The sequence below is a fragment of the Aulonocara stuartgranti genome, assembly GCF_965226115.1.
Source record: "Aulonocara stuartgranti genome assembly, chromosome: 6".
NCBI classification, from domain to species: Eukaryota; Metazoa; Chordata; class Actinopteri; order Cichliformes; family Cichlidae; genus Aulonocara; species Aulonocara stuartgranti.
Window position 1 is genome coordinate 19706670 of NC_138944.1, and position 27978 is coordinate 19734647.

Consider the following 27978-nt stretch of genomic DNA (forward strand, 5'->3'; position numbering starts at 1 on the left):
CAACACAAAATAAGTAACGTTTATTCACAAATATAGTCCTAGAAGTTTCCGTGAAATGATTGGTTGACGTTGGCCACGTGAGTGCGTTAACCCGGAAACACTCCAAGTTTTTTAACCAGTCACAGCCATTCATTCGCTGCAGCTCGCTGGGCTTACTGACAGGTACCTGCGTGTGATATTCTGACTAATTTTAAGTACATTTATAGCAGTGTTTACATATTGCTTGATAGAAACAACTATTCCTTAAACATTTGTCTACTCCCTGGAGTTATTTGTAGCCTCGTGTTTGTGTCGCCACTTTTAATGAGTTTATGAGAAGTGTCTCCGTAACCGGCACCGGGCAGCAGCATTAGCTAGCTGTAGCCGCTAGCGTTGAGCTTCGGCAACTTCATAAGTCATCTAGCTTTACTAAGGCACGTGTATTAACCCCTTTAATGTCGGGCTTTTTTTAAGCCGCTTGGTTAATTCAGTTCAGGTCAGCTCAGCTCGGTGGGGTCAACCATGTTGCTGACAGCTAACTGGCATCAACAGTTAGTTAGCTGTGCGGCTCATTAACAGCAGGGCGTTGGTTTTAAATCTATATCGCTCAATCAGACAAGGTTAATTACTCTATTTATATTTTTAACAGGAAGCATCTCTATCTTTGAGGCACTTGCTCTCCCCCCCTTCCCCTCCCACCATGGCTACAGACTCGATGGAGATTGACGACTCTCTTTACAGGCAAGCCTCACCATCCTTATAATTTGCCTTTTTAATGGTTTATATTACAACCAGCGCCGTTATTGTTCGTGGTGTTTCCATTCGTCCTTCTAGCACATTCCTTCACAGTGACTCTTCATCTCTCTCTCACTCTTTAGCCGCCAGCGATATGTGCTTGGAGACAGTGCCATGCACCAGATGGCCCAGTCCTCAGTCTTTCTCAGTGGAATGGGAGGAATGGGAGTAGAGATAGGTAGGCAATATTTAATGGTTTGGTGTTTGTATGAGCCATGCAAGGAACTCTAACATGACTCTAAATCTTTTGGGTTTGGTTTCGCAGCAAAAAATATTGTCCTGGCTGGTGTAAAGGTAGGCGCGCTCTCTTAATATTACAGCAATGTGTCATTCTCAGCATCTTGCAAGTCCAAAGGTCTTGTAGTCATAATTGTTCGAACCTATTGTCCTGTTTGTCCTCTGTATGTACAGGCAGTCACGCTTCATGACACAAAACAGTGTGAGACCTGGGATCTTGGCTCCAACTTCTTTATCCGCAAAGAGGATGTTTTGAGCCAGAGGAGGAGGTAATGAACCCCACGGGCAGGACTCTCCTTACGCTCTTAAATAGGCATGCACCAGTGTAGCTTATTCATTCCTCATGAAGATGCCTTAAAGGAGCGGGCTGATAATATTGCTGAATAAATACATTGCAAACCATTCTCTTTTTATGTGAAACAGTCATTATTAAAATGACAAAATAACAAGATCAAAACCTAATTAATTTGAACTTGTTTCCTTTCATCTTGGTCTGTGCTTAAATTGAATTGATACATTTAAGCTATTGCTGCTCCGCTTTGTTACTGTGTATGTCTGTTTAACCATACCCTCCTTGCTTGCACAAGATAATTACGGACTGCACTAATCAAGTTGTGCAGTTGTAAAAACTTTACAGCTGCACAACTTGATTAGTGCAGTCCGTAATTGTGTAAACTACACATCGATACAGAAATGGTGACACTGACAGGGACAGCACCATTGTCTGCTGTTGTCATCAGCTCAGCTGATCACTGTTTGGTTTCTGTTAAATCACAATTAGGTCACAAACAGTGAAAGCCACCAAAGTGACGATCCTTTCTTGTTAGTTTCATGTTGTGCTAATGTACCAAATAAAGAATAACATTTTAGTTCAGTTTAACTGAATATAATTGTGATTGACCAGTGCGTACCTGATACAGCTCTGAGTAGGTATCAGAGTGATAGGTGGTATAAACATTGAGACTGGTGCATCCTTACTCAGATACTTTCTCATGTTTACCCACTCCCTTGTGTTTCTCCCACAGGGTGGAGGCAGTGTGCCCTCACGTTGCAGAGTTGAACCCTTATGTCCACGTTGACATGTCTTTCTCTGCTCTTGACGACAACACTGATCTCGGTTTTCTCAGAAGGTACCAGGTAAGTCATTACCTTTCAGACTCCGGGTTGTAAGCTAACCCATGGTTAGTAGGACAGACATTTTTTTTAATAGGTTGCTCCCACGCCCTCAGAAACCCCCTAGTGATTAAAAATATGAGGTGTAGAGAAGTATGAAGACACCCGCCCCTTCCCTGAAGACCAATGTGGCTTAACAAGAGTTTCCAATAGAAAGATTTCATCATAGAGAAACATTTCTGAATGTCAATAAAACTCATGAAGCTACTCCAGCAGTGTGATTCACTTCACAGCTGCCTCTTACAGATGTTCTAGTTATGTTTCTCCCCTGGTCTGAAGGGATGTTGAACCTAAAGGTCGGCATTTCATAACGGCACAGCAAGTCGCGAAGGGTTGATCTCGTTTTTATATCGATCATGTATTTGGCCACCAACTGGCATTCAATTTAAAATAAAATGCTTGTACGTAACTGCTTTTCTTCTCTACCGCATAGTCTGCTATGGACTCCAGGTAATGTTTAGTGTCTGCTCTGCTTCCTCCTCTAGTGTGTGATTTTGACTGAGGCCAGATTGAGCCTACAGAAGAGAGTAAATGAGTTCTGCCACTCACAACAACCCCCTATCAGAGTAAGTCTGCTCTCCTTGTTGTGCTTATGCATTACAGTTGCACTGCGAGAGCTCACAGATGGGTAAATATTAACCAAAACTGTTGCGTGTGTATTGCTTCAGTTCATCAGCTGTGACGTGTACGGTATCTGTGCACGAGTGTTTTGTGATTTTGGAGAAGAGTTTGAGGTGTTCGACCCCACAGGAGAGGAGCCCAAGGAGGTTTTCATTCAAAGTATCACTCAGGTATTCCCCCCGACCACACCCCACAAAAAATAAAAAATGACAGATAAATAAATTGTTCCAGCTTTTCTTCAAAAAATTCAACACCTACAATTTGCAGTAAAGTTTGCCTGTTAATCTTCTGCTTAGTCAGTAAATGAGCGAACTTTGGGTGAACTTTTCTGCAAACTGTTTTAGGATAATCCTGGGATGGTAACCTGCATGGACAACCAACCCCACGGCCTACAGACAGGGCAGAGTGTTGTTTTCAGAGAGGTCGGTGGCATGGTGGAGCTCAACGGCACATCTCGGCAGGTTTCAGGTACTATGGTTACAATTTTATTACTGTAATGCATAACAGCGGCGTCTCCAAGATTATTGTTATTATTTGTACAAACTCAAACTGGTGTTTTTATTTATTTTGCTGGACGCAAATGCAAAAATGTATCTGGCAATGTCTTTGGTGACTTGTTTTCTATATGTATGTTCATATTAATTAAGTGTGTGTGTGTGTGTGTGTGTGTGTGTGTGTGTGTGTGTGTGTGTGTGTGGTTATAGTCCTTTCTTCTCACAGCTTTGCAATAGGAGACACATCTCAGCTACAACCATACACACATGGAGGTTTCTTTGTCATGGTGAAAACCCCTAAAATGTACAGATTTGTAAGTAGACTAGTTTTCATATTAACAGTGTTGTCCAGTTATGATTTAAAAACATGCAGATATGTTTAAATGACCATCACTTGTGTGTATGCTAACAATAACTCATAATATTTATTTCAGGAAACATTAGAGCGACAGCTGTGTGAACCTCGGGTCCTGACTCCGGACTTCAGTAAACCAGAGGTAAGAGGAAACTAGGTAGAAACTTATATCCTACAGAGGGGAATAGTGTGACATTTAAACATCGTTTTATTGCAGCTTCGTGACTCACATGGCTAAGAACAGTGTGAGTTAGAAACTGATCAAAACTTTCCCATGGCTCTCTTGCTACACAGTTGGTTCTCCTGACAGTATCCCACATGCTTAAACATACTGCCTTCACGTTTAAACAATAGAAACATGTACAGAGCAGAGATACCCTTTCTTTCACATTGATGTTTAACTAGGTTTACAAAACAGGTTAAACTAACGTAGACCCAGTGTTTCTTAGCCAAGTTCACAAATGCCTGTTTTTCTTTGAGTTTAAGAAGCCGATTTCTTCAGTCCTGTTTTAAATCTGCTTCTCAGGCCCCACTTCAAATCCATGCTGGCATGTTGGCACTGGACACCTTCCAGGAGCAGCACAGTAGACTTCCTAACACTGGGTAAGTAAAATTTCCATATCAGATCAGTACTTTTTACCCTCCAGTCTAATGTTGTGCTCTGCTTTCTCTGTGCGATATGATTGCTAAGCACTGAAGAGCGCCTTTTCTTTGATGTCATCAGGTGTTTACAGGATGCTGAGGTTTTACTAAAGCTGACTGAGGAAGTGAATGCAGCTCTCAAGAGCAAAGTGAGCTTTACTGTTTTCCACATTTCATCACTGCAAAGGCAGCCACTCATTGTCTGACAAATGACTGCATGCACACTGGTGTGATAACATTATACTCTCTTTTCCTCTCCTCTGTGACTCCTTCCTCCCAGGCTTCTGTGAATACTGAGCTAGTACGCTGCCTTTCAAGGACAGCAAGGGGTGCTCTCCCTCCATTAGCAGCAGCTGTTGGAGGTTTAGCCAGTCAGGAAGTTCTTAAGGCCATCACAGGGAAGTTTGCACCCCTGCAGCAATGGGTAGGTCACTAAATTTGAAGCTGTGGTTTTATAGCTCACTGTAAGCCGTTTTCCAACCCTGAAAGAAAATGTTTTATTATCCAGTTTTGTTTTGTTTTGTTTTATCGCATTTTTAGTTTTATCTTGACGCTATTGAGGTAGTCAAGCCACTTCAGCCTCTTTCTGCTGAGGAGTTTTCCCCTAGGGGTGATCGATATGATGGATTACGAGCTTGCATTGGTGACTCACTGTGTTTACAACTACACAAGCTAAGGGTCTTTATGGTAAGATTTAGAAGTTCTCAATGTGTTTAAGGTTTTTATTGAATCATGCTAGTTTACCCCAAAATAAATTATTTTATAGGTTGGCTGTGGAGCAATAGGCTGTGAGATGCTGAAAAACTTCGCCCTGCTTGGAATTGGATTGGCCAAGAGCTCAGGGGAGGTGGGTATTTATTCTTTATGCATTTACCTAAGTTTTACCTCACTGTGAAAAGTTTACTGGAATTTCATTTGCATATTTAACTTCTCAGGTGTGCATCACAGACCCAGACCTCATAGAAAAGTCTAACCTCAACAGGCAGTTTCTCTTCAGGCCACATCATATACAGGTGAATAGACGTGCATTTCTGCACCGGTCAGGCTCGGGCTTGGTCAGCGCATTGCTGCATTTAAGCCGTCTGTTTCCTCTCTGCTTTAGAAACCCAAAAGTACCACAGCAGCAGAGGCTACTCATGATATAAACCCAGACCTACAGGTGGAAGCTCACCTCAACAAGGTGTGTCCGGCTACTGAGAACATCTACAATGACTCATTCTACTCTTCATTAAACATAGTGGTCACTGCGCTGGACAACGTAGAGGCACGGAGATATGTGGACAGGTTGGTGAAGACATTGTAACGATGAACAGCTTCACTTCATTCACTTCAGTATTCGATGTTCAATGAACCAAAGTGAAGCAGAATCCATGTGTGATTATTGTGACCCCTGACCTCATGATTACCATTGTCATGACATGAATCTAGAAGTTGCAGTTTAATAAAGTATTTGTTGTCATTTAAAAAGAGTTTTTCCTTTTTTGTAACTTATGTATTTTCAGCCGCTGTGTATCCAATCAGAGGCCTCTCCTAGACTCTGGCACCATGGGAACTAAAGGGCACACCGAAATCATTGTGCCAAACTTGACAGAGTCTTACAATAGCCATGTGAGTCTGTGGAAGAGGCTCATGTTATTGGTTTTCTGTGCTGGACATGTGCAGTCCCGTCACCAACCTAAAATCGCTTTTCTTCTGCCTCCCAGAGGGACCCCCCAGAAGAGGAGATCCCATTCTGCACTCTCAAGTCTTTCCCTTCTGTTATAGAGCACACCATCCAGTGGGCCAGAGATAAGGTCAGGCAGCTGAAAGACCCAACAGTATTCTTTTTCCACACTGCAAATTATTGTTTTGAAAGTCTGAGTGTACTTCCTAATTTTTATTTTTTAAATTTTTGGCTTTCTAGTTTGAGAGTGCCTTTGTCCACAAGCCCTCCATGTACAACTCGTTCTGGCAGACCCATTCCTCGGCTGAGGTGGTGCTGCAGGTAAGGCACAAGTGCAGTTTTCACTGATGAAAATCACCCCAGCAGTGCAGCTGTTTAATCAATAAAAACAACTTTGATTGTGTGTGTTTGTCTGTGTAGAGGATGCAGGCAGGGGAAAGTCTGGAAGGGTCATTCCAGGTCATGAAGCTGCTGAGCAGACAGCCCACTCAGTGGGAACAATGCGTTGCTGTTGCTCGTCTGAAATTTGAGAAATATTTCAAGAGAAAGGTAATGAAAATACACATTCCTATCGAAGGGGCTGTGTGGTTTACGATTATGTTTTGTTTGGTTTTTGTTTGTTTTTTTCTTTTCGGTTTTTTCACTTTACTGCTGTTTTCATGTAGGCCCTACAGCTGCTGCACTCTTTCCCCCTGGACACAAGGTTAAAAGATGGAAGTAAGTGTTAAATAATCAGATGGAAACCAGAATCAAGTTATCAAGCAAATTAACGGGTATAGCTAATTCATAAATGGCACGTAAAAGTATTTAGTGAAAAATCTCCCAATTCCTCAGGTTTGTTTTGGCAGTCTCCAAAAAGACCACCAACACCTCTTGAATTTGACTTGAAAGACTCTTTGTAAGTATGCCCTTCTGCTAACCGATAAGCTAAATATACTCAGATATTCACTTTTAAACTCTCCTCTGTTCCCATCAGGCACTTTGCTTTCATTGTGAGCACTGCCCGGCTCTTCGCAGGGATTTATAACATCCCTTATTCAGAAAGGGTGGGTGGCAAGCATTTAAATCTAATCGCACACATACACAACACACATACGTAATGACTTACTGACTGTGCGATTGTGTTTTTCAGGATCTTTCTGAAGAGGCTATTACCAGGATTCTTGCAGATGTCAAGATTCCAGAGTACAGGCCCTCAGAAAAAGTAAGCTGTTCTGTTGATCTGAACTTTACACTTTCAAACAAGCCCCCCCCCCAAAACAAAAACAAAAAACAAAACAAAACCAGAAAACAAACCACCCTAATCTTTTTGATGTGACTCTGTCCCTACCAGTGCATAGAAACAGATGAGACGGCAAGGAAGCCTGATCAGATAAAGATGCCTCTAAGCAGTGAAGAGGAAAGGGACGCCATCACTCATTTGGAGCAGGCTATTGCTACTGACAGGGTCACACCAGGTATGCAAATACTCAACATATCCTTTTTCTTTTTTTTTTACGTCTGAAGGAGACACAAGCTGACTGACAAATTGAAAACATGAAAGCTGGAGTGTTACATTTGTGATTAACGATTGGAGTGTGTGTCCTGTAAATTGTGCAGAACGGTTACGGATGAGTCCACTTCAGTTTGAAAAGGATGATGACAGCAACGGTCACATGGACTTTGTCGCATCAGCATCCTCTCTCAGAGCCATCATGTACTCCATTGAGCCAGCTGACAGACTTAAGACCAAACGCATTGCTGGGAAGATAATCCCCGCCATTGCCACGGCAACAGCTGCAGTGGCTGGTTTGGTGAGCACAGACCTTGAGATACTCGTGTGGTTTTTAAGGATTGCATCCAGCAGATAATGCTCATCATCCATTAGGTTATGTTTTGATTGAAGAATAAGGTGTACAATATGTTTTTAAAATGTTGATTTAATGGTATGGTAACCTTGTGTATTAATGTGATGCACTCAGGTGGCGCTGGAGTTGATCAAGGTGGTTGGAGGCTTCGGGTTTGAATCGCACAAAAACTGCTTCTTTAACTTGGCCATTCCTGTAGTCGTTCTTACCGAGCCTGCTGCAGTCAAACAGACACTCATCAGGTACACTCATCATATTCACGCTTTATCACACCTCCACAGAATAATGGGACTTTCGACAAATTACGATTTCATCCAGACATTGTGATGCAGCACAAGAGGTCGCCACAGTGCGTTGCTCTACACGTTTCATGTCACTTTTTTAAAAAAAAATTTAATATGCCAGATGCGCTTCCCGAAACTCCTCCTAAGGCATTTGTGTCTCCTGAGTCAATGATGAGCTCAGTTGTGGCTCCATGGTTTAGTTGTTAATATGTTCGCCTCACACGCGAAAGATCCCAGTGGGAAACGCAAATCCAGCCTCACGGAGTCATAAGACAGTGCGGTGCTAATGCCTGGAAGAAGGGTTCGGAGAGTTGTATCCGGAGTAAATGTCTGTGCCAAATATGCAGATCCATCCACAGCAGTGACCTCTTGTGAAATAAGGGGATCTCAGATTTTTAACTGATGCTATGAAGTTCCGACTTCCAGTGGACTGTTCTGTAAGAAGATGTTGCTGTTTTTGGATTCTGTGTACTGAAACTTTCAAGTCCTGCACTCTTAGTGACCACTTACTGTTGCACTATCACAGCATCCATGGGGAAATTACATTTACCATGTTGTTATTATTATAATGTCATGTAGTAACAGCTCCATTGCATCTCTTCCAGGAACAACATCTACTACACCATCTGGGACTGCTGGACTGTCTTTGGCCACGAGGACTTCACTCTCTCTGACTTCATGAATGCTGTCAGGGTATGAAGCATTTACTCCCATTATCCAGTGATTTGCAGCTGTTAGATTATTGTATTCTTCCTCAGATTCTTGTTGTTGCAGAGAATATTTTCGTTAATGAGCTGTTTTGTTATTTACAGGAAAAGTATGGAATTGAACCCACTATGGTCGTCCACGGTGTAAAGATGCTCTATGTGCCTGTGATGCCTGGACACTCCAAGAGGCTCAAATTGACGTATGTGTTTTCCTCCAAACTTTTCCTTATTTCGTCTTTCTTTTTATAATAAGTGTTTTTGAAGGGAGTAGGCAATGAATGTGTTGCTTAAGGGCACATCAGAATCGGGAGGGTGGATACTCTTAAACAAGAGATTAAAGCAGAGACACTCACACTTCCCTCACACTGCCTACATAGTGTTTTCCTGGTCTAAACTTCCAGGTGTGTGCCTGTACATGTGCTCATTACATCGTTGTTTTTTTGTTTTGTTTTTTCAATTTGCTGAAATGTTCACAGTGCATTTATTCGTCTATCTTTGCCTCTGATTTTTCACAGGATGCATAAACTAATCAAGCCATCAGTGGACCGCCGCTACGTAGACCTTACTGTGTCATTTGCTCCCGAGGCAGATGGAGATGAGGACCTCCCTGGTCCTCCGGTCAGGTACTACTTCAGCCCCGATGGCGAGACTCCCTGACACCTCCCTCAATGTCATCCTCAAGCCTCTTGTGTCCTTATTTCCCTTCTTTTATGTAAATTGTTACACCCCAATTGCTTTGGCATGGGCCAAGAGTTTTCCCTTAGGATGTTACCTGACAAAGTCAAAACTCCTTGCCTTAGCACAAACCCCTCTTGTACTTCATGGAGCAAGAAAAGCCAGTCGTGGTCCCAGTTCCGTTTTTGTTTTTTTGTTGTTGTTTTCCCCTGTTGCCTAAGATCTAGCCAGTGGAACACAAGGAGTAGCACTTATAATTATACCTGTGTACATATACTTTGTTCCTTTTTTCTTTTTTTTTTTACTCTGGTGAAATGCACAGCTCTGGTTGTGTCGATGCCTTAATTGATTATTAACCTTTTTTTTTCTGTTTGTGGCAGCGAGTCTGACTAAAATCTGTGTTTACAGGAATCTTTAAACTCCCGACACACAGACCCATTTAGTTGTTGTGTTCAACTTTTTTCTTTTTGTGAGTTAAACTTTTGGCACAATAAAAACAAGTAGTTGGTAGGCCTCGCAACATCTTCGTCCTCTGAGTTCTTTGAGAATATTGCCAACCACAAATTTGCCAATTATTTTCTGTCTCCCTCTATAGAAATAAAATTTAAAAAAATCAAGATTTGTTGTATAATTTTAAGGTGCGAGAAGTTAAGTGGACAATGGCAAAACCACCAAAGAGAGTGATTATCATTTTGTCTGCAGATTCTTTTTTTCTTTTTCTTTTTTTTTTTTTCCCTCCATCACTTTGACTGCCTCATTATAAAACATGTTTCAAACACGGGGCATGGATATCACCCAGCATTTGAGAGCAACACACAAGCTGTGTTTTACTTAAAGGTTAAGCTGAAGTTGTTCTGCAGTCAGTCGGGTGTAAAATGACACCGTCAGTGTGTGGTGCACTTAAAAACAAAAAATGGGTTAAAAAAAAAAGTAAATTGTAGCTGTTAGTCTTACCTACCTTAATAAATACTTGGGTAATGACTACACTGACATTAGTTTGAGCAAACAAGATGTTCTTCATTAACAATACAAAAACTGACGTGAGTTTACTGTTTCACACATAGAAAAGCCTTATTTTGACAGACATTAATCATCTGGGATCACACTCCTGTGTTATAACACATTTGTTTTAAAAGAAAATCTTTGCTGTTCATGATTTGTTGTATTTGTTCATGAATGTCTGTGACATGTATTTATTTACTTGTTATGTTTTTTTTTGTTTTTTTTTTGTTTGTTTGTTTGGGTCAGACTGAGCCTGTATTGATGAGCTCTAAGTAATGGTGCACTGGTTAAATAATCAATAATGAATAGTAGTCATCCAGAAAGTCTTTCTCCAGGTTTATAATTCTCCCTTTCATTAAGTTCCAGGTTAAAAAGAAGGCTTTCGATCAGTCTGTAGTGCCTACAGTGGCAATAACGTCAGTGTAGTTTTGAATGGAATCAGTTAAATTGAACTTTGTCTTGAAGATTAAGTCGCATCTTATCATCTGTCTTGGACCTTCTGGCTGAACACCACAACGAGATGCTTCCTCAGTGTTCCTTTGTTTCTCTGCTCAAAACCAGAGGTGGTGAAATTTCCTTTCTACAGCAGATGTCTACCCATAATGACAACACTTCTTGTGCAGTGAATTCATCATTTTAAAACAAAGCAGTGTTAATTACAGATACTGATGTATGTTCTTGTGACAGACAAGCTCAACCAGTGGTCCAATAAAATGTGAGATTTCAGGATGTCTTCAAAATTGAAGCTGCTGACTCGTTCTTCGAAGTCAAACTTTACAACAAATACAGACACTATGATTTGAATTTATTACGTCAGATATTTATAGAGAGAAAATATTACATGTAACTGAGGTTTGTTTTTTGTTTTTTTCCAAACTAAAAATATAATTTGATACAGTACCTTGGGAAATTAAATTATAAATACATTCAAAAGTTCATTCAGATCTCATAGTGGGACTGCTACATTTCATCATTGCCACTGTAGTGATTAAAAACATAACACAGTATCTACATAGTAATAACTGAGGAAAAGTGCATTGTGTCTGGTTTAAATATCAAACTGTAACATTTCATATATCGAGGTCCTGCAGGTTCCCCCAGCTGGGTCCCACTTTGACTTTGGCCTTCAACTTCACATAGAGTTTCACTACTGACTCCATCTCTCTCTTGACTATCTGTGCAACCTGACAGAAGCAGAGGTTAGTGTGAGAGACACTTCACACAGCTGTGTGCAACCAAAACAGTAATTCCTTTATGTACCTGTATGAGGTCTTCTTCTGTGGCTTCGTAGATGAGTTCATCATGCAGCTGCAGGATGAAGTAAGCTCCTCTGAGTTGTGATCTTCCAGCTCTGCGATGATTACGGACTGACGAGATTACAGACGTGATTAATTTACAGACTTAAACATGATGCAGGGGTTATCGCTCCCTGCATATTACATTAATGCAAAAAACCAAAAAGGAGATAATTTGTGTTCAGGTCACCTGAATTTGTGTGCTGGTGAGACGGAGGAGCTGCAGGATACGTATTTCGTAGCCGTTTCTGGATGTTGACAGTGGCAAGTTTAACAATATCAGCTGCAGAGCCCTGTACGGTTGTGTTCACTGCCTGCCGCTCTGCCTAAAAAAGTTTTGTGTTTTAAGGAAAAGGTGAAAAAAGTGGAAGAAGCACTGCATGCGTTTTAAATGACATGCTTCATATCTAAATTCTGTCAAAGAACTCGTGCTCACGTGAGCTTTGATGTGTCCATTGTTGCTGGTTATTCCAGGTAGATATCTTCTGCGACCCATCAGCGTCTGGACATAGCCGTCCTTTATACAGTTCCTCACAGTCTGTTTAAGAAAAGCATTGATCCCTGAAATGTCAGAAAGAAAATGTTTTAAAATGAGAATGTAGAAGTAAGTTTAACCAGTTTAAAGCAAACATGTCAGTGGTTCAAGCCCCCTCTACAATTGACCATGGTCTGCTATACTGGATTATCAATCCAACTCTTGGTCTTGTTATGCTCCTCAGCTTGTTTTAGTACTGATAATAACTGAACGACGTTAAGAAGTTTACACTTACACAAGTCTAATCTTCACAACACTGATAAGATTAGAAAAAACATTTCATACTACCAAAAAAAAACAAAAAAACAACCAAACAAACATTCAAGATCTTGCTGTGCCTCTTTTTTTCAAGTACAGGCACATAATTTCCATTTAATGTTTTTATTTTTTCCTGTTATCTCATTGTAGCTATAAACCCCTCAATATTCCAACCTGTATACTGCAGCACATCCCATGAACTGGATTGTCTCATATGCAGAATTTGTGTTTTTTAGCATTGTGTGATGCATAACAGTGCAGAGAATATGCATGCGTCTTTCAGATGGACTCAAATTGGATGAAGAAAAAGTCACATGGGAACAGCTACATTATGCATGTGTGCAGCAGTCTGCGTGGGTGTAAGAGACACCGTGGCAACAACCGGAAATACACGGCTAATATTAGTGATATTACTAATATTGAGACATGTGTAGTGGGGAAGCCCCAGTGTATACCTTTGTATCTGGCTTTGAAACTCTCAATGTAGCATGCTGCATCATTCTCATCCACTCCCATTTGCTCTCCCAAAGACTTTGCTCCCATCCCGTAGATGATGCCATAGCAAATCTGCAAACACAGAAGCATGTACTCCCCTGGTGACCTTGCATGTGTGCATGTCCTTGCTGTCTACCCTTTCCAGCCTAGTTGTACCTGTTTTGCCTGTTGTCTGAGGCTGTCATTCACTGACTCTGGCTCGACACTCTTCCACTCAGCTGCAATGCAGCGAAACACATCTGCTCCACCATTCAGCACCTGGTGAACATGCAAAGTTCACAATTTGAGTTTACATATTGTTTTCTTTCCATTAACCAGATTTAAATTTCACTGACCTGCAGGAGACGCTGATCCTTTGAGAGATGAGCTAGCACTCTCAACTCCAGCTGGGAGTAATCAGCTGCTAATATCATTCCACCTACACAACAGTACAAAGCTTATAGAAGCGCCCAAGGCAAAGCTACAGGAAGGACAGGTAACCACTCATCAATATGAACTATACGTGGATGTACCAGTAGTAATATTATTAGAGAATTATTATATTAACCTGAAAAAGGAATGAAAGCATGTCTCATGCTAACAGAGAAGGCAGGGCCTTGTTCTGAAGTTCCAGCTGCGACTGAAGATACCACAGAGCGTCTCCTCTTTCTGTAACAACAGTGTAAAAAAATCATTATAGCAAGTCCACCCTGCTACATCACGCCGAGCTACTTAACTTTTAAAGCGGTTAGTTTTGGAAAAAAAATGCATTATTCTTCTTGCATTATTTTAGGGATGTAATACTATTACTCTGTTGTTGGCCTATTTCTACTTCTACTTCATAGACAGACCTATGAATATGAACAGAACATTCGGCATAATAAAAGAGATGAGCACAGGCAAATAAACTTTTCATTTAATTTATTGACTTTTTCCACTGGAAAATACTTTACAGGTTATTATTAAGTAATATGCCACATTTAACGGGAGGCAAATAAAACAAACTACATATTTTAACACATATTTTTTAACACAGTTACATGTACTGTAAAATAAATTTAAAAACTGCAGTCAGGCCTACAGTAACAGCTGCCAACTTCATTTCTAAAGAAAATCTGAAACTGAATTCATTTAGTGAGAAACGTGTTTTCTCATTTACATATACAGTTGTCTTTTTTCATTTTTTTATTTTCTTTTCTTTTTATTGACTGTCTTTGCATCTCATGACCTCTTGTTCGTTTCTTTCGCTTTCCTGTTTGTTTCTTTGTAACATAGAAAATGCTAAATTAAAAAAAACATATTTATATAATTAAAACTTGATGAATTCCCCTTTTAAAAACAAAACACTTTGATCAAGTTTAACCTTACCCTGCTTTGGTCGTCCTGTAACAACCATCTTGTGAAGGTGGGCTCTCACCCACCATGGTGGGCATGTGAATCTCAAAGTCTTTGGGGACGTTCTGTATGTTTGGCTCGGTGAAACTCACTCTACCTGAGGACAGAATGAGCCGAGTCACTACAGGCTTCATATTTAACCTAAAGGGAAAATGTATTTGACAGCAGTGAAATCTCAGAAGTCTTCGTGTGCTGGTGTTTGTGTTTTACCTGTGGCTGTGTGTGTTTGAGCGATGGGGTATATCCTGTCCATCTCCAGTGTGGGGTGGTATTGTTTTTCCCTCTGCAGAGGGTAGACCACTTTAGTCAAGGCGTTAGTGATACGTCTCCACTCCAGAATTACACCTGGCAACGCGTGCAGCGGGCGAAGTTTCTCCAGAACATCCTGCTTCGAGAAATAAATGTTAGAGTTACGAAGCCAAAATAATGATTTACAGTTTTATAATATAATAAATACGTTTCTTGACAGCAATTAGGTGCAGGAGCAACATTAATTTGGTGAAATGTGAAATTGCTTCACCTTTGTGGTGCTGAACTGCTTCCCAAGTCGCACTCTGCCACCTGCCCTCCTCGTGTATCCCAGAGTTTTCTTACTTTTTGATCCACCTGCGTCACCATTTGGAGGTAGGTGGAGTTCTAAGAACAACACCTGCGGCATACATGTGAGCACACACAAGTTCAGAAGTCTTACTACGCTTTGCGCAGACTAATTGGCAATTTTACTCAAAAACGTAGCTGGGATGGAGAAGAAGTGTCTGACCTGTGCAATGTCATCGACGCAGGTGAGGGAGAAGCTGTGTCCAGCCAGAGCGTAAGCTTCAGATTCCAGCACAGACAGTTTGGCTTGCATGACGTGTTTTTGTCGTTCACACTCTTCAACACTGAAGCCGACTCCGTTCAGTTCCAGCAGGGCCAAACAAACCTGGGAAGGCATCTCTATGCTCCTGAAGAAATCTGACATATATGTACAATATTGTTAAACAAATGTCTAAACACATATTTCTGAACACATGGAGTGTGAGTTTCTATACCCAGTGTGCCCTCTTTCTCTAGCATGCCGGTCAGATGGTTCATGACGGCGTGTACGAGCACGCTTGTGGTTGCCGCCCTAACACGGGGACAGTGTGAATGTGCATTTCCAAGTCCGTCCAGCAGCGGTAACTCTTCTGGACAGTAGACAGTGACCATGTTGGGTAAAGTCCTCTCCTCACTGCCAGGGTCCAGCAGCCAACACGCAACCTGTGATAGATATTCACAACTTCAGCATGACATTTATTTTCTTTAACAATTTTTTCCCTCCAAGCATGGCAGCTGTATTTAACCCGTAATGTTATTAGTGTATCTGAGACGAAATGGACATTTATTTTTACATATTGCTGAGAAAATATGTTGATAAGTATAAGCAGATCATCTCTTATTGCTCACGGGAAAGATTGTATCTCTCGGCTGACTTGGAAAAGACTTGATATCCCCCTGGGTGAGCTGGAAGATGTGTCCGAAATGAGAGAGAAGTCTGGGCTTTTCTGCCCAGACTGCTGCCCCCACGATCCGACCCCGGATAAGCAGTAAGAGGTGGATGGATGGATTATCTCTTATCGTTTATAATAAATACAAAAAGTCTCAAAGTGTCAGCCTTACATATTACCAAGGTGCAATCACAAAATCTCACAGGTTGAGATAAAAATGATAGTTTAATATGAACTGCACTTGAATGGAGAAGTGTCAGGTTGCACACGTGACTTCAGTGTTTTTCTGTTTTCTCACCTTTGGGTCTTCACAGTTTCCTTCCAAGCTGATTCCACAGCTCAGTACAAGTGTCTTGTACACCTGTATGATGTCATATACAACTACCGCACGCACTTCATGACCAGCTGATTGGCTGCTCAGACAAGCTTTCACCTGCTCCAGCCTCTCATTTACTGGCAAGTCATTATCCAGTGGAGGAGGGGCCAGACTGGCGCTCAGGCCTAAGGGAAATGCAAACAAGGTCAACTGAGAAAACACTGTTAAAGAGCGAGCTGGTAACGTCAACCTGCATGTATTTTTCGATCGCTACCTTTGCTCTGCTCTTCCTGCAGGGATACATAGTATGCGTCTCTTCCTCCCCAGCATACAGACAATCCAATCAGAACAAGCCCTTCGCTGTTCCTTAATGGAAATCCAACAGGCGTGTTGAGCCTGTGCTGAGCTGCTGACTCTGCACAGAAAATAAATGGATGAAGTCACTGATCTCATCACAGGCTAATTTAGTGGTGCTTATGCTGACGAGAAAAAAATACAGGTGCTAAAGAAATTTTGTCAGATGATGCAAATATATTGAGTGCCTTGGAACTGCTTCACCCTAAATGACTCTTCAGTTACCTCTCTTGTGTTTCCCTCCTATTTCCCCCTCAGGCTGCTCTGTCCTTTCACAGGCCAAAGCCAGAGAGTAGCGCTGTTTTGTTTTCCACTCTTTAATGAACGTTTCAAAGAGGCGCCTGTCGCTTGCCACATCTATGATGGAGAAAGTCCCGGAGTTGCTGGAACAGACAGACGCATCCTGGGACAGCTGAAGCGTGAAGCTTTCGTGAAACACAGGTGACTCTGTATCAGAGAGAGGCTGTGGGGATGGAGGAACAGAGTGTCGGGGAGGGCCGAGGGTCTCGCTGGTGGATGTGGTTTTCAAATTTGACTGCAGAACAGTTGTTAGTTCAGGATTAGGTAGCGTCTGTGGTTCCTGTCCACGTTTTTGGTGGTGATCAGTTGTTGATTCTAGACTCTTATTGTCAGAAGCAGAAACTACTGATCGAAGATTATGGTTTCCTGTGGGAGTTTTAGGACATTTTGCAATTGCCAATTTTTCTTGAAAGCGGCTTGACGGAATCGACTGGTTCAGTGGTGACTGGATGGATGAGGTGGTCAGCTTTACTCTTGGTGTAACAGGTGGTGTTTCCTGAGTTGGGGGAATGAGGTCACCAGCAGAGCCTGGTCTTTCTAGTAAATTTTCACTGTCACTTCTTAAAGATCGTCCTTCTTTAGAGTTACTTGTAGCAGCAGATTGCTGTAACTTCTCCCTCTTTTTGCCTGCTTGCTTCGAAGACTCTGGTATCAGTGGAGCACCAGCTGTGTTTGCAGCAGCAGCAGCATGCGTTTGAATGACCGTGAGGCCTTCTGTTGTGTTTTGCAAGGGCTGGTCAGACATGCTAGGCCAGCGGTCAAAGATCTCTTGTAAACCAGGGCTACAATCAAATGCACTTTCTGGAGCATTTTGCTGAAAGGGTTGTTTAAAAACTGTATTATGTGACAATATGGCATCCATTTTCTTTTTCTTTTCCTTCTCTTCTCCTTTAGTCTCTACATGTTTTGCATTTTCAACATCTTCAATACCTATTTCCTGTCTCCTTCCTGGTTTAACACTTTCTTGTGTGCTACACTGTTTAATGTTTTTTAGATTTTTCTCATCATGTTCATTTTGAGGTGTAGTAGTGAGTTGTGGCTGCATCTGTCCTTCACACAGAACATTCTGCTCTGGGTTCACTTGCTCATGCTCTTGTTCAGTACCGTCTGCTTGTCTGAACAAACTCTGCCTTTCCAGATAGTGTTCACCGATCAGCAGCGAGTCACCCCACTCTGACAGGTTAAAGAAAGACTCGCCCCATTGGATTGCCTCCTGTTTCTCTGCTTCCTGGTTGGCAAGAAGCTCACTGCGTCGTCTCTCCTGGGTCGATGAAGCACGCTTTTCTTTCACCTCCTGGTTTATAGATTCCTCCTCATCTGATTGGTCAGGGATCTGGTGCGGGCTCAGATCCGCCAGCAGAGGGCTGTGATATAAGCTGTGAAAAAGGAAGCTACTGCTTCTGTTAAGACTCACAGAAGAGGTCTGATTAGGATCCGGGGCCTCATCATTAAATGCACCTTCATTTTCATCTTTATTCATGTTATCACCACCTCCTGGCTCAGGTGAAATCTTTGAGAAAGGAACAAATAAGTATTTATAAAGACGACCATATTCACACAATTCTAGCATAATATATGTTTCAGTCTCTTACCTGATGGCTGGTATTGAGGATGAGCTCCATCTGGCTATCTGAGAGAGAAACATTGAAGCTGGGGTGTGCTTTGTCTGGCCCTTTAAGTCCATTTGTTCTTTCATGTCCATTTTCCTCCAGACCTGCAGCTACTTCCAACAATTGATCTTCTCTTCTCTTTTTTGTTTCAACTTCCTGATCCATACATCGGACGACCTCATCTGTCTGTTGAACAATGATTCTCTCTGTCTGAGTGTCCAGTTCAAAGCTGTCACCAAAACTCTCTTCTCCCATTTTAACATCCCCCTCAATTTCATCATCTGTCTTATCTCCTCCATAGAGCTCAGGAGATGAAAACTTCTCTCTGCCATCCATCCGTCTTCGCTTGGCCTCAGGAACAGTGGCAGAGGAGTCCGAGAGGGGAGAGTTTAATGTGTCTGGATTTGTAGGTGTACGAGGAGGGGTTTCGTGCATACGGTGAGGGGCAGGAATAGTTACTAGCAGCTGACCTGAATGAGCTGAATTTTTGACTGAAGAAACTATTGCAGGTTTCGAGTGTGACGTTTCTGCGGTCTCAACGTTATCTTGCAGATTTTTGTCAGTCTGTATGGAGTGCAGGACTTTTCTTAAGGCTCTCTTCAGTATACCAGGTTGCACAGGTGAAACAGTGAGTCCTGTGGTGCAGTCTCCTTTCACTGTCCTTGTGGAAACCGTTTGCTGTTGTTCTGCCCGTGATATTGGCGCTCTAAAACGTGGAAGCAGTATTGGAGAAGGTGAGGCCTGAGGCTGTGGTCCCGGTGCAGGCACGGGCAGGGGGCTAGATATAATCTCAGCCAACTCCTGTGTTAGGCTCTGTTCAGGAACAGGCTGATTTACTTGACAATTCTTTGGCCTGATTGAGACCGTGACTCCATCTGCGTCTCTTTCTTTTCGCTTTGCTTTGTGGCACTCCTTCTCTTCCTGCTCTGACCCTATGTTCTCTGCGTTTTCACCTTGATTTTCTGCAGCATTTGTTATTGATTTCTTTGTCACTGCTTTTGATGTTTCATTTTTTCTTTCTCTGTTTGCTTCCCCGATTTCTGGGTCAGATCTGCCTTCCTTTCTGGGATCTTCCAATATATTCTTTGATTCCATCACTCCTAACTTCCCCTGCTCTTTTCCTGCTTCCCCTTTTTCCCTGCTGTTCCTTCCCTCCATTTTCACTTCAGACATCTTTTCATCACTTTTACAGCCTTCCCTAATCTCTTCTCCATGATCATTGTTTGTCTCTGGTTCTTGTACACTGAGACACGAGGAGGACGAGGTGTCCGAATCCCCAGAGTGATCATCAGGGCTGTTTACAGCAGGAGCCCCAGGAGGAAGACTTGTAGGATCCCAGTGAATTCCTAACTGGGCCAGGTCTTCTTGAAGAAGGAGCCTTGCCTCAGACACTATCTCAACAGCTGCCTCCTGTTCTGTGAGAGCTCGTCCACCAGTCACCCAGACACATCGGAGGCTTCGTCTCTCAGCTGCCTCCACTTCACTCTCATCCACTGCACGCTTGGAGCTGATGAAGGCAGACAGTACAAGACTGGTTATAGGTTATAAAGTTCTCAGGAGATTATAACTTGAGTGCATACCTTTTGAAATTGAGTTTGAGTTTAGATGGTTTACCACACCAGCTACATTACGGGGGTAGTTTAAATTGTTTTTTAGTTTGATTCACAGTGCAGTTGTTCAATTGTTATTCCTTTTTTTTGACTGATGTGCATATAATTATGTTCCTCCTGTAAGCACATCAGGATTTTTCAGTTGCATTAACTTTAAAAGTTATTAATAAAAAAATTAATCCAGTTCATCTGAACTGGATTAATTAATAATACACTGATTAATTTCTTTGCAATATTATTTTTCTGTTTTTCCAGCAGCGTTCTGCAACATTTACCAGGTCACAGTTCTTGAGAAATGGAGCACAGGCAAAGGAAAAACCCAATAAATATTTCTGCAGACCCAGGTCGCTTTCTTTAAAATTGCAAAAAATGAAAAATGCACTGGCCTTGATGGAAGCAGTCTTATGTGCCTTATGCACCACTAAGATGCTCCGCCCACCCATTTTTTCCCATTTAATTCTTAAATACCTTTTATGCAGTACGTAGCACATTTGAAAAACTGTATCAGATTTGCTGATTAAAAATTTAAAAAGCAATGCCATTATTTGCCTAGACAGCAGAACCAAATAAGTGCCATTCTTCAGTGACCTATCAGGGACTTCATATCTTTAACACAAATACACACCTACCTCTTAAATGGGATGGCATTCCGCAGGGCTTTCTCAACATCAGCTGCGGTGGCCCTGGCCAGCTCTGCGACAGTGCAGAGGCCTTGGGTGTAGAGCGCTCTGGCTCGAGTTGCATTCAGAAGGGAAACTCTGACCAGGTCGACCAGCTCCCTCTGGACTCCAAAGCTCAACCTGGTCTGGTACTGGGATAAAAGCAGTTCCATGTTGTGCCAGCCAAGACGCTTGCAGAACACAGTTACCATACCTGAGGGAACACATTTACATGCTTAGTTACCAACATGTTGCTTTTTGTTCTGTTTTTCTTTCGTTTCTTGTTGTGGTTACACTGATCACTGATTCAACAGCATTTAGATCCATTCTGATCCAGCGAAACGCCTGATGCACACTGGAACGAAATATGTTAACATGAATTACCTTAGAAAATCTCATACTAACCTGACTGAAAAACATGGACAACTATGAATGATGGATACATGTCTATAAGTTATGTATATAGGTGCAGAAACACATTTAAGTTGTAGTGGAGGTAAGTCTCTCCTGCGTATCTACCACTCAGAAGTGTTCCTGCCTCTGGCATTGAGTTAATGTTCTTGTTAATGTTCTGTTTAAAGGTAAAGTTTTGTCACAAATTCAAAGGGTGCGTATTCTAAAGTGTAACGTGTTCTCTGCTGCAAGCCTCAGAAAAGCTTTACGCTCAAGCCTCCAGAGGCGCTGGAACAACTTGTCTGAATCTCTGAAGTATCTACCTGCATACGTGGAAGCAGACTGCTGCAGAGATTGTAACTGCCCACGACTGCAGTTGTATTTGTTTGCAACAGTTCCCAAAGGCACCTCATTCACCAGATCCTGCAGTACAAGAGTTGTGAAAAACCTGAGAGCAAGTGAAAGAAAAGAAGATGGGAATTACAAAGGATTCAGTCAAACAAAAGAATATACTTTTTCCAGTAATGAAATATATCCCTTATTTGTTTGGGGGTTGGGTTTTTTCCCTGTGCTTCTCATATGAGTCAGCTTTTAAACAAGGGCCGCAATGTTAGGAATCACTATGCACACAATGAACAATATAATGTAATCCAGTACTAAACCCTGATTCATCAATAACATTTCAAGGTTTGCAGCAGTTTGAGGTTCTGAACATGTGAACTGAAAACTAAATGTAAAGGATATTCAGTAAGTATATGTTATACACATGACTTTCAAATTATAATAAATGTGTTTTACCGTTTATGAATAGCCATTTGTCTGTGCTGCTTTTCTGTCTTGGCAACAAGTTTCCCGCCGACAGATCGTGCCAAAAAGCCTTCCTGGACGCCAACCAGTTCTGCTACTCTCTTCATCGATGATGACAGCTGCTCCCACAGACAGAAGAACTGATACCAATCTATGGTGGTCCACTCTGCGTACAGTGGAGTGATCTGAGGAGAATTTGGACACAGTATTTCAAATATTTAGATTTGGAGCAGCAGTGTGGAATTTTAAGAGACGTGTCCTCTCAAAATATTTTTGTTACCTATAAGAAAGTTAGGATTTAAGCACCATTAGGCATGTATCAACAACCTTAAGAGGTATTATATAGCCAACAGAAAATGTTCCAGCAAGTTTTAATATATGTACCAGGTACAAAATGTGCAAATCATTTTCCAGGACAAAACCCTTCATGGCCCGCTGCAGGTCTGCAAATATTCCTAGAGCCTCAGGAGGAGATAGGGAGGAAGAAAGGGTGGCGGCGCCAAGTTGAGTTGGACAGTACCGCTCGTCTGGGTATGCAAAGACATGAGACAGAGAGCATATAATTCACTGAAAATCTGATAAGAAAATGATACTAGGATCAAAGAAAGTAAAGGAATCACAGTGAAATTAGTCTTTTATCAATTAACTGTGAAAACATTTTTTTTTAAATGTTGAAAATGACTATTTGAAATATGCATTTCTACCAGAACATAATATTATTGAAGGCCTATTCATCATGTGCCAGTTTAGCAGTGATATGAAAGGATATGAAAGGATGAATACTGCAGGATATTATCAAAACTGTGGGATTACCTTGTCCATCTTTTTGAATGTTAATAAATTCATTCTCCATCAACCATTCAACACAGGTCTCAATAGAGCCTTTACTGGCCTCTTCTTTGGAGACGTTTTTGCCATGACATTTCATGCTGGCAGCCAGAAGTGAGCACGAAGCATACAATCTCACATCTTGCGGAGTGCTGGCTACACCTCCAACGATTATCTGTGTGTCAGAATGAGGGGAATAAGGAAGACAAAACATTTACAGACATCTTGACGCAGCTGCTTGTTTAGTCACTGTGAGGTTAGGTAAAGTACCTTGACCGTACATCAGTTAAACTAGCGCAATAGCTGTTATAAAAGAAGGAAATAATCTACTTTAAGCATAACTTGTTACTATTCCTACCAGTTTGAATAATAATCATACCTCCAGGATGGCTCGTAGCATGCTAGTGGTAACACCTTCACCCTCTCTTCTCACCAGGCAGCTGCTGATTGGCTGAAGAGCACCTTTAAGCAGAGTGATACCTTTCTGACGCTCTGCCTCCTTACACACCAGCACACTTTCACCTAGAAGGAAAGAACAAAATGATAAAACACAAAATAAAACTCTAAACTTAATTTTTTTTGCAAACAAAATAAACTTCATTCATTCATGAAAGACTTCACACACCTGTAGTGTCAATTCCTTTTCTTCCTGCTCGTCCTGCCATCTGTTTGTATGTGAGCGGATCCAGCAAGTGACCGTTGAATGTGGGAGTTCGAATGATGACCCTGCGCGCTGGGAGATTAACCCCTGATGAGAGGGTCGAGGTGGCAGCCAGGACTCTGATCATGCCCTGGCGAAAAGCTCCCTCCAACACGTCACGTTCATCGAATGTTAATCCTGCAGAGTCAAACATTAACTCATATAAACATACTCAAAAAAATATTGCATTTAGTCTAGAACAATGGTTGTCAAACTGCGTGGCAGGCCCCAACCAGGTGACCAATAAGAAATTAAACTAAGTTGATTTAATATAACAATATAGTTATATTATTCAACAACTATTGACAATAGTTGTTGAATGTGGGGGCATCAAATTAGGTTTAATATCCAGTAGTCTAGACTCAGCTGTGGTTAAAAGGATTGCATAAATGTGTTCACCAGCATGGTGGAAGGCCACGCCCCATGGCACAGTGCGCTGCAGGATGGGGTCCAAACCAGCTGGAGTTCGTCTTAATTGAGCTATTACATCCACTAGTCCCTCCTGATCCAGACGCACTGTCTGAGGCTCAGCTTCGCTCTGACGCTCTGAGAAAAAACATACCAAACACAACACACCATAAGATTTGAGATAAAATTCTGTGACTCAAATATAATAAATTCATTAAAAAACTGAATGTGCATATCATAACATGCTGCAAAAACAGGCTATTGTTCTACCTCATTCTGAAATAAGTATTTAAGCTTCACAAACCAGCATGTCTGAGGTTGTAAAACTCTCTCGCGATAGTATCTGCCAGTTTCTCACACCAGTTCTTTGAAGGGCAGAATAGCAGCACGCAGTGGCCCTCTCTCGCTGTCTCATAGCACAAGCTTACTACGTGGTCATCATCACCCTATGACGTAAAGAATCTGTTAATATACTACTATTCATGACAAACTATGTCTCATCTCTGGACTTTACTCAGTTACCTTAACGTGGAGTGCAGGAGTAAAATGTCGGACCACAGAGAGACTCTGGTCATAGATGTTGCAGCCCACCTTGAGGTGCTCCTGCAGGGGTACAGGTCTATAGTCTGTCTGGTACAGCTCTGCACCTAACCAGCTAGCCAGGAGCGAGAGGTTTGGCAAAGTGGCACTCATACCGATTATTTGAATGCCCTCAGAAAGAGACCTGCAGAAAGACTAATTAACACTTTTGGCAGAGGAGCATGATTTTTAAAGACTGCAAATTCAGAAAAGGTCAGGCCAAAAAAATTAAATAAATGGCACAGACCCCATGCTGTTCTGCTTCTGTGCAATGTAGCGGATTTTAGTTAAGAGCAATTCCAGCAGGTATCCTCTTCCAGAATCTCCAACCATATGCAGCTCATCTACTACCACCATACCTTGAAGCACAAAAATAACAAACTCATTCTCTATTAATTATATCAATGAATGCAAACAATTAGGACTGCAAAGCAATAATATCTTTTAGAATTTAGTATTTCTGTATTTAGTAATTTACTGTAGTGTACTGACTTTGGTAAATTACTTCTTTTATTTCAGTTTATAAAATACCTGCAAATAACCCAAATGCGTTCAGTTTACACTGATAAAAGTGAGAAAAGAAGGAACTTCTTAAACTTGAAAAGCTGCAGTTAAGCAAAAGTTTGACATGACCGTCAATTGACGACTCAATTGTTCAACTGTTTCAGTACTAGCACCTATAACAAATTTATTACCTAGAAGAGTCATACTATTCTCTTCAATGAGTCTGTTAAGAAGAGAGTTGGCTTTTTCTATGGTGCAAACAGCTACGTCCAGAGCTGTGAACCCTCCAGCAGCAGAGGTGCTGCCCATGTACCCCTCCACCCGAACTCCTGCCTCTTCAAATATGCTCTACAAGATAAGATACACAAGTGTGTTAGACTGAGACATATACACAGAAAACACTTTGTCCATAACCATATGCATGAATTTCTCTGTTCACTGCTCACGCACCTGAAGGTAATGCATCTTCTCTTTTGCAACAGAGACAAATGGCAGGATGAAGAGAGCTTTTCTTTTTGTCTCCAACACACGCTTTAACATCAACAGCTCTGACACCAGAGTTTTTCCAGCACTAGTAGGGGCTGAAATAAAATAAAAAAAAAAAACACAAAACGAAACAATAATAATAATAATAATAATAACAGCAATACAAATAATAATTGAAAAGATTTTCCCAACTGATATGCCTGTTGCTCCTCCCTCCCCAAGACCCACTTTAGAAACCTTGAGATCATAGAGGAGAGAATAAAGAAAACATAAAACATTGAGATTCTTACCAGAATACACCAGGTTACCTCCCTGCAGCACCTGTCCAACAGCAAGGCACTGAGCCTGCCACTCAAACATCCGAGTCACTCCATGTTTCTGGTATCGGTCCAGCACAGGTTTTGGTAAGCCCCAGTTGGAGAGCAACAGCTTTTCAGCTTGGTCAGGAGGAACACACAAGGCAGGACCTACAGTAGGACACAAGTTATTACACGTAGTATTGAATCAAAATCTTCAATGCTTTGTTTAAAACAGATATGTGATCATGTCACACACATGTCAAATATGAATACAGTTTATTGAAACAGTCCAAATCTGGGCACACATGAACAAGAAAGCCATTCATACAAGCTGCAAAACTGGTTTACTAAAAGGATAAAATAGCCACCTGCTGCAGGGCCTCAAAACTGTGATCAGTGGTCGCACCACTGCCTTTGATTATATTCAATATGAGGCAACTTTATTTTATTTGGGCCTTTTTTCTTCTCGTCTTCATGCCTTTCCTTGTCTTATGTAAAATAGTTTTAACTGCTTTGTTGGCGATTGGTGCTAAACAAACAAAATCCCCTACCTCATGTCTCATCTAAGGGGAAGCAGCTTGGAAATGTTGCTATTGATATGTATGCTATGAACGTTGATATTGAAACCATGTTCTGAAGAGGGTTTACTTATCATATCAAATTTTACAACCTTGATTATTTCTGTGCACATTCCTAAGCTGTATGCAGTAACACACACAATAGTTCATCTGTGTTTCGTCCAGCAGCCAGCTGAATGGTTAATCTAGCTCGACAGTTTTATGTCAGTGCCTGGTGTACTTTACCTGGATGAGGCAATGTGTCACTGAGAGTGCTGAGCTCTAAGCCGCTGGGGACTGTGAGCACAGAAGCAGACTGACTCTGTAACGATTGCTGGAGTTTGGCCCTCTTCATAGCTGCTGCGAGACGGGTGGGGCTGAACAAGATGTAGTCCCTGGATAGATGGCCATTCTTACTTGACTCACTTTTGTCTTCGCTAAAAGGAGAACTCTTTCTTTTAGACACAAGCTTCTGGCTGTGGAACAGAGCAAGAGAGAATATGTTGACAGAAGCAGTTCAGGAGGACATTAAAGAAATTATACAAAAGCTAGACAAGTTAAAACACACATGCTGGAAGTGCCTGCTTGCTGACTCTTTTGCATGTTCTGGCAAGCTACAACGTTGACAACGGCAGAAGCAAGCTTTGAAGTAGTGCTCTGTGGATGTTCCACTTCCTCTGAGTCCTCACTGAAGAGAAGCTTTTGAGCAAGCTCTTTGCAGTCAGCTCTCCATCTCGCTCGCTTGCTATCCCCTCTAGGCTCACAGACTCCATCAATAGGGCAAGGGTGTCTGCGGGATCTTTTGTCTGAGGGGTGAAACGATGCTCCATCTCTGATCTGCACCAAATCTCTCTCCTTTTCATTTTGTGCAACTAGTGCAAGGGGGCGTAAAGGGGCAGAGGGAGTTGATGCTGATGATGGTCTTTCCAGGGCATGTCTGTTTACTGCGAGCTTCACAGGGTCCACAACGTCTAGCGCCAGCAGGACCTCTTCACTGAGAGCTAAAGTGGACTCCCCCAGCAGAAACACAGCTCCTCCGTTCTAAGACAAAAAACAATGCTTATGATTTATTTGAATCAAAGAAGGACAGAGAGAGTAAAATAAGCTGTTCCACTCACCGTGTGGTTGTCTTTGTTGCTGTTCTGTGATCCGTTTGTTTTGTCTGACAGGCTTGTTTTCTGTCTGTCTCCGTTTGGTGGCTCATCATGAGCTTGGAAGCTGTGCGCAGAAATAAGTGCATTCATTACTTCAACACGTACGACTGGCGATTATATTAATATTGGTGTCTCCAAGCAACAGCTGACTGTTCATAAATGTCATTGCAGATAAATGAAGTGAAACAGGTTACTCACCTTGTTTTCTTTTTGACCTGGTGCTGTCCCATGTAGCTCCTTTTTTTCTGAGGACCCGAGGTGTTCATGCTGAACAAACTGCAGAGGTTTTAGTGAACGCCCGAGTGAGTGGATGTGAATTAACATGACATAAATTTACCCTCGACACAGGCTTATAAACTCAATTTGATGTTCACAAAACAAAAGAAAGCAATAGTCAACCTCTTAAGTAATTATTTTAGTAGCGAAAAAAAACAATAAAAAAACCTTTTAGTTTGATAAACAAATCTCAAATCAAAAAGACCGCCGGAGCGCCACCCCGGTGTTTCGCTAAAACAGT

The 27978-nt window shown here is 41.7% G+C and overlaps 2 protein-coding genes across 4 annotated transcripts; one reads left to right on the forward strand and one right to left on the reverse strand.

The window, feature by feature from the left end:
- The first annotated feature begins 108 nt into the window (after positions 1-108).
- On the forward strand, positions 109-11219 carry uba6 (ubiquitin like modifier activating enzyme 6). 2 transcript variants are annotated; one of them, XM_082535122.1, is made up of 32 exons: positions 109-162; positions 629-720; positions 858-952; positions 1040-1068; positions 1186-1280; positions 2037-2148; positions 2670-2750; positions 2853-2975; positions 3150-3273; positions 3510-3613; positions 3734-3796; positions 4181-4257; positions 4379-4445; positions 4577-4720; positions 4837-4983; positions 5063-5143; positions 5232-5309; positions 5399-5580; positions 5799-5904; positions 6000-6089; positions 6200-6280; positions 6380-6508; positions 6625-6676; positions 6794-6857; positions 6936-7005; positions 7092-7163; positions 7293-7416; positions 7559-7752; positions 7921-8048; positions 8696-8783; positions 8903-8997; positions 9313-11219. In XM_082535122.1, the coding sequence occupies exons 2-32, from the start codon at positions 680-682 to the stop codon at positions 9452-9454; spliced, it is 3078 nt and encodes a 1025-aa protein (XP_082391248.1). In that variant the 5' UTR covers positions 109-162; positions 629-679; the 3' UTR covers positions 9455-11219. The 2 variants fall into 2 exon arrangements, with proteins under 2 accessions (XP_082391248.1, XP_082391249.1); XM_082535123.1 differs by lacking the exon at positions 109-162 and adding an exon at positions 341-417 and having other exon boundaries at positions 633-720.
- polq (polymerase (DNA directed), theta) lies at positions 10163-27969 on the reverse strand. 2 transcript variants are annotated; one of them, XM_082535119.1, is made up of 35 exons: positions 27660-27969; positions 27426-27525; positions 26876-27348; positions 26554-26783; positions 25742-25918; positions 25416-25546; positions 25157-25313; positions 24709-24820; positions 24405-24606; positions 24187-24328; positions 23874-24020; positions 23400-23612; positions 23154-23296; positions 22760-22949; positions 22331-22473; positions 21938-22131; positions 21463-21587; positions 20717-20960; positions 18460-19984; positions 16793-18377; positions 16488-16628; positions 16196-16398; positions 15463-15670; positions 15192-15385; positions 14952-15080; positions 14642-14816; positions 14405-14528; positions 13605-13705; positions 13393-13475; positions 13214-13315; positions 13018-13129; positions 12206-12330; positions 11960-12095; positions 11735-11841; positions 10163-11658 (listed from the first exon to the last, which is right to left on the reverse strand). In XM_082535119.1, the coding sequence occupies exons 1-35, from the start codon at positions 27725-27727 to the stop codon at positions 11545-11547; spliced, it is 8355 nt and encodes a 2784-aa protein (XP_082391245.1). In that variant the 5' UTR covers positions 27728-27969; the 3' UTR covers positions 10163-11544. The 2 variants fall into 2 exon arrangements, with proteins under 2 accessions (XP_082391245.1, XP_082391246.1); XM_082535120.1 differs by lacking the exons at positions 10163-11658; positions 11735-11841; positions 11960-12095; ... (1 more) ...; positions 13018-13129; positions 13214-13315 and having other exon boundaries at positions 13453-13517.
- Positions 27970-27978: the final 9 nt, after the last annotated feature.